This window comes from Grammomys surdaster, unplaced genomic scaffold (genome assembly GCF_004785775.1).
Source record: "Grammomys surdaster isolate TR1022 unplaced genomic scaffold, NIH_TR_1.0 126035, whole genome shotgun sequence".
Classification (NCBI taxonomy): Eukaryota; Metazoa; Chordata; class Mammalia; order Rodentia; family Muridae; genus Grammomys; species Grammomys surdaster.
In genome coordinates, this window is record NW_021620848.1 from 815175 (window position 1) to 828670 (window position 13496).

At 35.0% G+C, this 13496-nt stretch overlaps 1 protein-coding gene across 1 annotated transcript in view; it reads left to right on the forward strand.

The window, feature by feature from the left end:
- Window positions 1-13496, forward strand: part of Lrp1b (LDL receptor related protein 1B) — a 1533520-nt gene that overhangs the window by 805413 nt on the left and 714611 nt on the right. Inside the window, exons 15-16 of the mRNA XM_028754677.1 lie at window positions 964-1104; window positions 6349-6474. Coding sequence (XP_028610510.1) covers window positions 964-1104; window positions 6349-6474 — 267 coding nt within the window. The remainder of the gene's footprint in view (window positions 1-963; window positions 1105-6348; window positions 6475-13496) is intronic.

Genomic DNA, 13496 nt, shown 5'->3' on the forward strand with positions numbered 1-13496 from the left:
TGAGTCTTTTTCTTTGTGATTACCTCTTAGATTTGTTTCCACTAAAATGATTTACTGTAGTAAAGGTTCCCTTACCAACAACCAGATGAACAAGGAAGGCTCTACAGCACAATAGAAACATTTAGTGACAACTTGTTAAAAGAAACCTTTAAGGATTTTTTTTTAACAGAGTGATTATTGCCAGCAAAACTAAAAGCTCCATTCCCCAGATGGCCATCAGTACAATGCTGTTTATGTATTTTCTGCAGAGAAATGAGAATTTTGTCATTAGATCAGATTTCCTATTTAAATTATTTTGTGTATTAGAGCATAATAGTCTTTATTTAATGTCATGAAAATAATTTTATAAGTTTTTGTGGATGTGGCTTGTCTTCAGATGTTAGTTTTAAATTTGTAGGTCTAATTTTTATTGTAGAAACTTAATATATGTAATATGCTGTTGTATTATACTCATGATTGCTGTGAGCAAAGAGATTAATAATAAAGCATTTCTCTTTATTACCTTTTTATGACTACCTCTGTGAAGACCACCTACAAGCAATCTGTCAATTTCCAGCACGAGACACTACAGCATAATTATAATTCTTAATTTTGTATGTTTGAAGTATAGACAAATTCATCTACATTTCTTCAATTTTACCCCTTTGACTGACATCTTCCTAAATCCCTCTCCACCTATATACCCCTGCATTGAGCTTAACAAGGGTCCATTTCTGTGTAGAAGTTCACATTGAACATTATTCATCTTGTAATGTGATTGAAACCTTACTACTTAGATAAATATGGAGAGCATCACTGGAGAAATAAGCCAGAAAAAATGAAAATATAAACACTGTATGACCTCATATCTGTGGCATTCTAAAGCAACTGAAACCCCCATGAGTCATAGCTCAAGAAATTTATGCACTTAATATTATGTATACATCTTGGTTTTTTGTTTGTTTGTTTGTTTTGCAACTCTAGTCAATCCTGAAGAAGTAATGTTTCATCTATGTAAACCTGGAGAATTTCGCTGCAAAAACAAACACTGTATCCAATCTCGGTGGAAATGTGATGGCGATGATGACTGCCTAGACGGGAGTGATGAGGACTCTGTCACGTGCTGTACGTTCTCCCTCAAATAATCTCAAACTATTGGCTCCTGAGTGAGTGTGTGGATAACCGAATGCAGCCTCCAACATAGCTGAAATTATGTCTGATATAAATTCACTCAACTTTCTTTCCTAGTGGCCCTTTGCTTAATGTTAAGTTATAGGAAACCTGCTTTGCGTTGATATCAAGGTCAGCTTTTTTCTCTGTCCTAAACTTCCTATGTCTGATCTCTGACTGCCCAACCACAGTATGATGTTGCTCCAAAGGACACTTTGGGATATTTCCTTCTATAGATATGAAAGTTAACTCCCTTTGAGACAGAATTTTGGGCACAAATGTCACATATCACTCCATTGTTCTTTTAGCAACAAAGACTTAAAGAAAATTCAAGGAGTTGGCATGGATTTGGACTGCAGTGGAAGCTAGATTGATTGGCTCTAGCCATGACTGGAAATACACATGGGGTACTCAAATCAGAATGGAAACTTTTGTATGCCTACCAATGCTTCCATTCAGCATTTGTTGTTTGCTGGAACAAGAGCTGTTGTTCATGTTCCTGATGAAAAAAGGGACATTTTTCACATGTAAGGATATAAGACACTTTTGGAAAGCACATGAAATACTATTCTGTGATTATATTTAATTAGCACAATGGTTTTGAAAACAACAAAACAGGTTACATTGAGAAAGATAATTCTTATTGCTAACAACTTCTTGCACCTTAAAGTGACTGAAATAATTGAATTAACTCTGTTCACTTTTTATTTGTTTGAAATTAAACATAACAATTTGAAGTAGTTTTTAAAAATAGGCAAGATTGATATACTCAATCATACGATGTAATAATTGTGCTTTGAATAAAATAGGCCACAAAAATATAAACCTCAAATGTTTTTTCTAATTTCTAGTTCTAGTGCATAAACTGTAAATTATGTATGGATACATTGCTGCATCCTATGGAATTTCAATCATAGGCCTTCCACTTATTTTCATTTGTACTAATCCTTGTGTCACCATTTTAATTTGTACCATTATTTGCATGTACTCTGAATGTTAAATACTAAATTGACACAATTTTCAACGTTTTGGAGAGGGGCAAGATCATTTTCTGTAAGGATGAATAGTGTGTTTCCTAGAGTTCTACATACATAGCATGTCAAGTAATACCTGACTTAACTGCCCTACTTCTCTTTAATAACAGGGTCACAGGGGCTTTATGGATACTCACTACATTTGGCTCCTTATAGTCCTGGGAACCTTGTACCAGCTCAAAGCACAAATAGTTCATCTGAATACTTAACACATGTTAGCTTCACATGCTTTTATCTGCATCTTTCTTGTGTTTTGTCAACTTAAGGAAACTCAGCTAGTTTATAGGAATAATTGGTATTGTATTTGTACCACTAATTGTTGTGATGATACCTTCAGTCAGAATTCTGGAGTATTATCACTTTTTACTCTATCACAGAAGCCATACGTTTTGACTGGCATCCTGTATTCCATCTGCTATACATATAAGTCTGTTTCTGTGACGTCTCCTAAGCTTCATCATTGCCTCTTGAAATAAGTTTCTATCTTAAATTAACTCAGCAAGTGTTCCTCTGGAATTGCCTGTTATTCTTCCTTTCTGCATTGCTTCTAGAATAGCTCTTATCGTATCAAGTCCCTCTTATTGAAATAATTGCAAGGACCTGTTACCTGATGTGTGAGGTGCTTAAAGTTATATACTCAAGTCTTTAACTTGTAGTCTATCATCTATCTACTGACCTTTGTTTGTAATGAGTTGAATTACTTGTTGTCATTTAGAAAAATGCTTCTTACTCTTTTTGTCTGTAATACTGAACTGACAGCAGTCAATGAAATTTAGTATGGTTTCTTATGGAATTATTTGTAACCATCCATAAACTTAAATACAACCAGTTAGAGTTAAATATCCATCTTCTGTTCAGTCCTATATTACAGTGGTTCTTATTCTATATTACAATAGCATGTTACTTTGACTGGTTCCTCTAATAAAAGATTGATATCTTCCTTGGAAGATATGGTTGGTTGTAGCATGTTTGCAGTCTTAACTCTCAAAATGACTCTCTGCCATGAAAGTATGGGAGTACAGGAGTCGGACTGTATAAGCCAGGATGTATAGATCAGGCACCACAGACTATCGGCTTAGAGCATTCTTTTTGAATATTATAGTCATCTGAACAACATTTTACTTCTTCATTTTAAGGTCAACAATACAATGCAAATACAAGACACTGAGGAGAATTATTCTAGATTTTAATCCCACAATCTTCTACCTACTATTCTTTTATCCCTTTACTGCCAGTATTTAATTTGCTCACCACTAATTACAAAACTGTGTTTGACTATTTTTTTGACTATCATTAATGAAGATGGATCAGAGTCTTGACCTCATTACGTGGACTAGGTAGGCCTAAAGCTTAGAATCCGACGACTTCTCTCTTGCTAGTGTCTGGGCTTCATAGAACTGGCCACAAAAGTCCTTGTGAAGCTTCACTACAGTATGCATGCGTAATCTTACTCTTAAACATTGATTTCTGATCTTTGTGTGATTTTTATTTTTTATGGGCATCTGTACATTTAAAAAAAAACAATTTCATTTGTTTATGTCTCAAATGATATCCCACTCCCCAGTTACCCCTCCATAGACCCCCTTCCCAGGTCGGCCCCTCCCCCCTCCCCTTGGCCTCTATAAGGGTGCTCGCCTACTCACCCACCCTCTCCTGCCCTACCACTCCAGCATTCCCCTAAGCTGGGGGAGAAAATCTCCTAATAACCAAGGACCTCCCCTCCCATTGATATCAGACAAAGCCATCCTCTGTTTTAGATGTATCTGGAACCATGGATTCCTCCCTGAATACTCCTTGGTTGCTGGTCTAGTCCCTGAAAGCACCGGATGGTCAGGCCAGCTGACACTGTTCTTCCTATGGGATTGTAATCCCTCTCCAGTTCTCCAGTCCTGCCAGCACCCCCAACTGTGTCTTGGAGCTCAGTCTAATGGTTTGCTCCAAGCATCCACATCTGGATTGGTCAGTTGCTGGCAAAACCTCCCAAGGAACAGCCACAACAGGTTCCTGTCAGCAAGTGTGCATCCTGGCAACAAGAGTGTCAGGTTTGTTGTCTGCAGACAGGATGGATCTCCAGGTTGGGCCCTCCCTTCAGTCTCTGCTCCATTTTTTGTCCCTGTCTTTGGATAGGAACACTTCTGGGTTAAAAACTTTGAGATAGGTGGGTGGCCCCATCCCTTGACCAGTGGTCATGCCTATCTACAGGAGGTGGTCTCTACAGATTCTATCTCCCCTTCCCTGCACATATCGGCTAAAGTTATCCCTGTTGGGTCCTGGTAGCCTCTTGCTTCCCTGGCATCTGGAACCCTCCTCCAGTGGCTATCTCTAGCTCCTCATCTCCCACTGCTACATATTTTATTTGATTTCCTGGCCTTTAATACCTCTCTCCTGTCCCCTCTAGTACTTGATATTGTCCCTCTTATTTCTTCCCCTTCCTTTCTCCCTCTAGGCCCTCCCTTCCTCCATCTCTTTAGATCATCCCGTTCCCCTCTCAGTACAGGTCTGAAGCATCCACCCTTGTCTTCCTCCTAAGCTTCATATTGTCTGTGGGTTGTATTGTAGATATTCTAAGCTTTGGAGCTAATATCCACTTATCAGTGATTATACATACATACCATAGTGAATATACATACCATGTGTAGTCTTATGTGTGCGTGTTGCCTCCCTTATTTTCTAGTTATATCCCATTTGCTTTCGAATTTCATGAAGTCAATGTTTTTAATAGCTGAGTAGTACTCCATTGTGTAAATGTATCAAATTTTCTGTATCCATTTGTCTACTAAGGAACATCTGTGTTGTTTCCAGCTTCTGGCTATTATAAATAAGGCTGCTCTATAAACATAGTGGAGCATGTGTCCTTGTTATATGTTGGAGCATCTTTTGGGTATATGCTCAGTAGTGGTATAGCTGGGTCCTCAGGTAGAACTATTTTCAATTTTCTCAGAATCCATCAGCTTGATTTCCAAAGTGGTTGTACCAGCTTGCAGTCCCACCAACATTAGAAGAGTGTTCCTCTTTATCTACAGCTTTGCCAGCACCTGTTGTCACGTGTATTTTTGATCTTAGCTATTCTGAATGGTGTGAGGTAGAATCTTATAGTTGTTTTGATTTCCATTTTGCTGATGACTGAGGATGCTGAACATTTCTTTAAGTGCTTCTCATTTTAAAATAAATTTCACTTTACTCAAATAAAATCCTTCCATAAAGGATAGGAACAACTCTGTCACAGTGAATATTTTAAAAATGTGTTTTGTGGGTACATATTTTAATTGCACACATTTGATATGAAACAAACTGAGGAAAAAACAACTTTCTCATTGTAAGTAAAACTTATACAAATATATATATATATATATATACATATACGTATATGTATATGTATATATATATATATATATATCCTTACAAAAAGTGAAATTACTGCATTAGATAAAAATAAAAGAACATCAAAATAGTGAAAAAAATATGGAAGACCACATATTAAGAAACTGAAAAATACATTTAAAAAGTTAATATAAAGAGTCTCCCCATTGTGATTAGATATTTGTGGGTTAAGGCTCAGCCGCGCACCAGTTTATGATAGTTGTTCTATTTTCAATATTGCTTTTAGTTAAATGTTTATTCATTTATATTTCAAAAAATACATTGTTATTATAATTATATAGAATCTCATTTTATTTTAACCTTAGTATAACTTTGTTATAAGCAAGACATTGTCATTTCTTTTGTTTTACTTCAAATCTCAAAGTAGAGTGGCAAGATAAGAATACGATTAAGAATATTTAACATTTAAGAAACATTTGAAAATATATATTAACATCTGTAATAACTATTTTGAGATATAATTGTCCTGATGAATATTGAACCTTAAGGTTGATTTCAAATGTTTAAGGATCTGGAATTAAGTTACTGGTTATGGTAAGAAGACAAAGAAGAAACAAATTTAGTGATATCATTGATGTGAATAGAAACTGGAGATTGAATATGTTTCATTTTATTTAAATCTAATATGTAGGTTATATTTTAACAAAGGCTACGACATTAACATTTCCTACGAAATTATTGCCAGAAGCATTTATTAGAAGATAGCATTATAATTACTGAAATAGTTTTGTTACCATAATTAAAATACACATAACATGAATTATACTTGTATCCCTCCCCACAGTCAATCATAGCTGTCCAGAGGATCAGTTTAAATGCCAGAATAATCGTTGTATCCCCAAGAGATGGCTTTGTGATGGAGCAAATGATTGTGGCAGCAACGAAGACGAGTCTAACGAAACCTGCACAGGTAAAGATCTGTACATATGTGATCAATCATCTCACATGTGTGACCACTACACACAGGTCAGGCTGATAAACTACCTGAACGTTGTTAGTATTGACAGTCTGATTACTGCCATGGTTAGTGAATTTACCGTTTGGTGTCACAAAGGACAGATTACAAATGGTGTTTTACTAATCCTTGAACATGATTCTGCTTTCCAAATTAATTTGGCCCTTCATCTGTCCATGTGGGCTGCATGTTGATTAGCATCTCCTACAAGGCGTGTCCATGCTATACCTTCCTGAGCAGCAGAAGGAATTCATTAGTAAGCTGTGGTCCTGACCACCTCACAAGGAGAACTATTTATTTTATCCTGAGAAAATACTTATTTTTTATTTTTTTCTGCTACAGAATACCTTTGTAAATAATTTGCTGTTCATGGAGCATTATTAATGGGAAGCAGGGTTTTTTTTCCCTGCATGAAGTCCCAATACTACTAGGCATATTTATATTTTCATATAATCCATGCCTTTGTAATCAATCATTGATTCCCTAGCCAGTTTCTCATTGAATATAAATATACAGCTGGTGGTACAGCTTACAAAACAGTTCCAGAAAGGTCATGATTACTAGGTAAATGGTTGAAAAATGGCATGGGCTAGCAGCAGCCCAGTACTCTGCAAATGGTGAGGAGGAACTAGTGTGTGGTGATATATGTTGCTATAATTGGTGAAAACTGAGTATTGAATGATGCTATAATGTTAAAGCATACAAGCCACACAGTACCTCTTTCTCTTTGAGTCATTATATGTCTTACTAAATAAATACAAACTATTGTAGCAAAGTAGACTCATGTCTACTTTTCAGAGAAACTTGTTCCTACTTGCATTTTGGGATTCACTTTCCTGTGCAAAAACTGGTCCCCCTGTGTCTTACGTCTTGAATACATTTCTTTTAGATGTTAGTGTCTAACAATCTCTGTTAGAGACTGGAATAACTAAAATTTGTTTCCCAAAGATTTTCTTGCTATGTACAAAAGAGTATTTATAAAATCAAAAGTAATAACATTTTCCACCATGGATTGACATCAGATGAACAGACTTCTATAATGAAGCATGTGACCATCTGTGCACCATTAATTCTCTTGAGCGTTGATCAAAACCATCTATAAACATTGGAGGAAGTGAATTTCTTAAATCATGAGTGTGTGTGTGTGTGTGTGTTGTGTGTGTGTGTTTTAATGTGTGTGTTAAAACAAAAAGATATCTCAAGTAATTGAGGGCGACTTTCAAGATCTTTCATTTTGCAGATGAAATCTAGCAGAGCTTAACTAAACCTTTTGATTAAACTGTAGTACACACCAGACTATCTTGAATTTTATATGCTTCCAACTTGACTTTGGGAAGGTTACATTGAATATGACTCTAGTTTGTAATGAAGCATTTCTGCACATCAATGCACATACTAAACTTTCAAAATTAAGGTGTAATTCAAAAATTGTGCTTCATTACATCCTGCTCATAAACAGGGAGAGATTTTTGTCTTATGGTGGAGAGACTCATGTTATAATATCACACATTATTTGTTTATACTAATTACTAATTTCGCTTGTTTTCACATGATTTATATAAGAACATTTACATTCAGTTAACTAATAGTAGGGGTAAAATGAAAGTACTACTATGTAAGAGCAAACAAAGCAATCGGTCCTGATTAGTGTTATTTCTAGTGTTCTGGATTCCTATAGTCCATTATGAAATAAAACTCAACATGCTGAGTGCCATTTAGAGTTGTAACCTTATCTACCAGGTCAGTACATTCATGTCAGTCTATTTTAGGCAGCTGGAGTCTCTGAAAGGTACCTTGAAACTCAAATAAAAATAAAGAGAAAAATAAATGTCTCTTTTGTCTTTAGAGTGTCTGAAATGTATGGTTAAGATATGATGTATGTACTTTCATCTTACCAAAATAAGTAACAATTGCTACACCTGCAAAATGGCATATCTTTCCTGGCATGCTAAATCTAATTGCATATGTGAAGATCTATTTTAGGTGAAAAGGCACAAGCAGGGATATTTTTTTTGTTTTTATCATAAGATGTCTTCTTCATCAGTTTCCATTGGGGTGTTTTGTATATAAATGAGATTCTTCTCTGTCTAGAGATGCATTTCCTAATCTGTTTCTTTAGAATCTTCCCACATGAGTCAGCAAATATTTATTATGGCATTGGTGATAGAATGATCAAAATTATGCAGTACGTTCACTTGTATACAGAAAACAAGGACAATTAGAAAGACATATCAGCCAGCCATTGTCATGCAGGATGCAAAGCCCCAAACTTGAACCTCACTGTGTTTATTCCATCCAGTTTTTGTTGACTGGATGTATGCCATGTTGGAAGCAAAAGCCTTAATTGATAAAATGTCTGCACTAGATTGGTTTGTGGGCAAACCTGTTTTGCATGATCTTGGGTGGTGAGTGATAAGGCAGAGCCTAGCTTACTGTGTGTGATGCTATCTCTCGGCATATGGTCCTGGCCAGTTATAGGAAATTAACCTAAGCAAGACATGGAAGGCAAGATATTAAGCAGTGTCCCACATTAAGTGTGGTGTCTGCTTCAGTTACGTCCTCCAGGATTTTGTCTTATGTTCCTATACTTTGTTCTCTTGGTGATGGAGTATGACTTGAAAGCTGTAATATGAAACATGCTTACATCATCAAGTTTGGACGTTTGGGCATGGTATTTCTTCACAGCAATGGAAAGCCAGAAGAGCAAAGTATTTGGGAAGAACTCTTGAAAGAGGCAATGTTAAACCATTACAAACAAATAAGAGACATCCCTAAGTAATAATAAAATTATTTTACAAAGGAAGTAAATAATCTGATTAAAAAGAAGTTTTGGTGATATTATGGGTAGAAGGAGATGATACTTATTCTTGTTGCGTGCATAAATTGACTTTTTATATTCAAACACCATTTGATAAATAAGTTTCAAAATTTATGCATGTTTAACCCCGAAATGTCTATTTTCCCACACCAGCTAATGCCCAGGTATAGAAAAACCTGAGAAGTTTTTTATCTGAGAGCTAGAATTAAAATACTCTCAAACCAACTCAATTTTATGTGAGTAGGATACTAGATTGATTTGTATATTGCCAAGTGTAGTAACAATGAATGATCACATACTCAAATGTCAAAAGAAATGTGTTTTCAAAATATCTTATATAAAAATAAACATATAAACATTATTGTTTACAAGATATATAAACTGTAAATTCTATATAAATTTATAAATTCATGTGTAGTCTTTAAAATGTTCCCAGAGGAGAAAAGAAAACAACGGGTCATGCCTGTGCAAGGGAAGTCAATGTTTGGAAAAGACTCCATCGTCCTTAAGATGAACCTATAGTTCATGTTTCTTAAATAATATGAAACAAAATTCTGTGACAAATATAAAAAAAAATAAATTAGATGTGGCTGTAAGACATCACATATTTATCACAGTTGGTAGACCTTTCTTTGTGATAGAAACAGTTCACCAGGAGCAAATTACCAACTGTCAGCTTATAGGGTTGTGACCGAGGTGGCTTAAATACTAGAAACAAGTTATATATGCCACCTAGCACAGTGGCAACACATGCATGAGTCAAAAGAGGGGCAGACATAACTGCACAGAGGAACCGTTGTGCCTCAAAACTCGAATTTCCTTTATCTAATGCTAAGAGATTTTCAGAGGACTAAATATGTGTTACTTAGATTGGAAATTCATTTTCCTCTGGGTATTGTTAATAATTCTTACACTTGCACCTAGGCAATTTTAAGCCAACATTTTCTTCCATCTCTGAACTATAATTATATTGTACAGTGTTCTTGTCCTCGCAGCATCCAACAATTTTGATTAATTGTGAACTACTAAATGTGAAGGTATAATTACATTAAAATAACCAATATAATAAAATTAGACCTTTTACAAGATAAATTAAAAAGAGTTACTTTCCTCCTTTCCCTTATAATGTTGGAGAAAATGCCCAAAGTCTTTGACGTGGTGTCCAGATGCTGCACCACTGAGATACATGCCCAGGCCTTGTTTTTTTGAATTGGGGTTTTATAATGGAAGCCAGTCTGCTCTTGAACTTATCATCTTCCTGCCTCCTACGTGCAACTTCTGGGATTACAGAAATAAGCCAGTGTGTGTTGTCTAAGCAGAATTCTTTGATTCCAATGCAGCAATTTGATGTTTCTGACTGCTTTGCTTGAAGAGACTTCTCCTACAGTGTTTACACTCCGTGGTTCCACTCAGCTTCATGGCAGCATCCATGATCAGGAACACTCATACTGTGAGAGCAAAATTCTGATTCAACTGCTAGATAAACAATTTTGAAAAAGGCACTAAGCTCCTCTTCAGGGTACCATTTGCCATAAAATTAGAGTCCTTCAGGGACACTAGTCTAACATCACCAACAAACTAATTACATCTGATGCAGCAGAGGCCTAAAAAAGAAAACACTGTGTTGTCTTTTAGTGAGTCCATTGATTTGAAAGTGCTAATTCTGTCGATCTGGTTATGTCTGGAAGGCTAAACTTAGAGATTTAAGGGATAAAATATCTTTCTCATCTGAAATCATTTAAATTTCTCAGGCAGAGAAACAAAATTGTTTTTCTCCATGATTAGAGGAGATAGTGAATTACAGCACTTTCTAGCCATAATATCTTCAATAATTATGTAGCAAATTCTGAGTCATGGGCTACAGCAGCTCCTGCAATTTCACTATGATAATGAAGGGCACATGCACTTACCCCTGCTGTCGCAATGGCAAATCATATACTGTATGAATTCGTCTGAGAAGTTCTTTTTATTATCTCTCTAATAAGAGTAAACCATCTAAGAAAGCTTTGCTATAATCAAGAGAGAGACTGATAGCAAAGACTGGATATATAATAATATAAAGTTAAAGGAGAGTAGATTACATAAATTTAATATATTATGATTATACAAAGTTGGAGTTAAATGGATATAAGTTATCTGATGATGGCTTCCTTTAAAATCAATAAAGAATAATATATAAAAGGATGGAAGGTGGAAGGGAAAGGCACAAAGTAATAATAGAAGGAGAAAAAAGGAAGAACAATGCAGACAATAAGAAAAAGGGGAGGAAAAGGATTAGGGAGAAAAAAACAGTAGAAAAAAGAGCCCTTGTTAAATTTTCTCTTAAAATGCAAAAGGTGAAAATAATTGCCTATAACCACAGAAGCAATAGAGAGATATATGAGGGGAAATCGTTTATCCCCTTCACATTTCTAGCCTTCTTCATCTAATAAACAAAAACTCACACCTGGGATGTATGCTTCTGCATTTTTTCTGATGTTTCATAAAAAATGACACAATTATATAAAATTAGCTAAAACCTTCATTAAGTTTATTTTGCATTTTAGGATAATTGAAAAGAAAATTGGTAAAGTAAGCTAATTAAAATGGCAATTAGAAATATTTAATGTTATTTAAAATTAAACAATTAGAACTTCAGAACATCATACATTTATTAGAATACTTAAAATGTGTTAATTTAACACAAATAATCAGTTTCTAAAATGGAAATAGGTGTTAAATAAAATATTTTATTTTAAGGCCTTATATGTATAGCAAAATATACTTTGTGATAACATTCCTAATTACTCTAATTGTAGGTTCTATGATTATAGGAAATGTACCTCCAGTATATGATATCAATCGAAAGATTAAATCTGAATTTTGAATAATCTGCAAAATATTCACTAATACTGGCCTCAACTCTGTGTGTGTGTGTGTGTATGTATGTATGTACATTTATAATAAACATTATTTCAAATTACTTCTATGTAGGTTAACATTAGCACTCAAGTTAAATTATTTGAAACAACCAAATAAAAACAACTTTGTTTCTTCCACTTAGAGAATAAGAAGTTGGTCACTATGTCAGCCTCTTTTCTCTTTTTGTGGAAGCTCAGAAACTAAGCAGTCTCTCATATCTTCAAGTATCACAAACGTATCCCTCTCCCCCCCCCTTTTCAATCGGAAAGACATGCTGAGTGGAATGACCCTACTAACTACAAATTACTGTTTCCAAGAGAAAAATGAAAATTAAATATTAAAAGTAATGAGTACACAGAACTGACAGGCCTGCAGTCTGGCAAAGAGCAATTAATCAAATCACTCTTATGCAAGTCAATGTTGATCTGACCAACAGGAAAGGTCAAAGTGCAGCCTGTACAATACCATTTCTTCAACCTACTGATTTTCTGTAGCACAAGTGGTTCTGCATATTTATGTTCATTGCAGCCCTTAGAAGTGCTCAAAGCAAAATGGAATGTAGTGATAAAAGAACTTATGCCTCAATTTATACAGCTGTACAAGAAGTCCATAAAAAATCTTAGGCCAAATTTATGACTTTGAAAATATTTCTGTATTCTTGCTTCACATAGAGGTCACTAGCAATGAAGAGTTAAGTACGCAAAGGAAATCTTAGGTGAAAGGAACAGTTCTGAGCCAGGATGAGAACCTAGGTATCTTGTGGCATGCTCATAAGCTTCTCTTGGCATTACAGGAAAACAGTTTCTTAGGTTGCCAGCAAATGCTAGACATGCTTTTTTTAAACACCAAGTTGGGTGAAATTTAATCCAATAAAAATTTATAATCATATGTCTGGTGAATTTTTAAAATAATGGGTTTTCTTCATTTGTGGAAGTTTTCAAAAAAATATTAATTGTTTCAGTTGCCATTTTTACTGAAAGGTAACATGTTTGTACTTCAGAACAGAGAAGTAGATAGTGTTACAAAACTTTAACTAAAAATTTACTTTAAAAAACTGTATAATTTCAAAAAGAAGCCATGACTTTGAAGGAGAGCAGGAAGGAGTAAATGGAAGTATTTGGAGGATGGAATGGGGAGGGAGAGATATAATTAAATTAAACTATCAAAACTTAAAAATGCACTAACATAAACATAACCTTTATTGTAAAACCGATATTGTATGTGACATTACTCAAAGAGTCTGTCCATTGATTCTTTG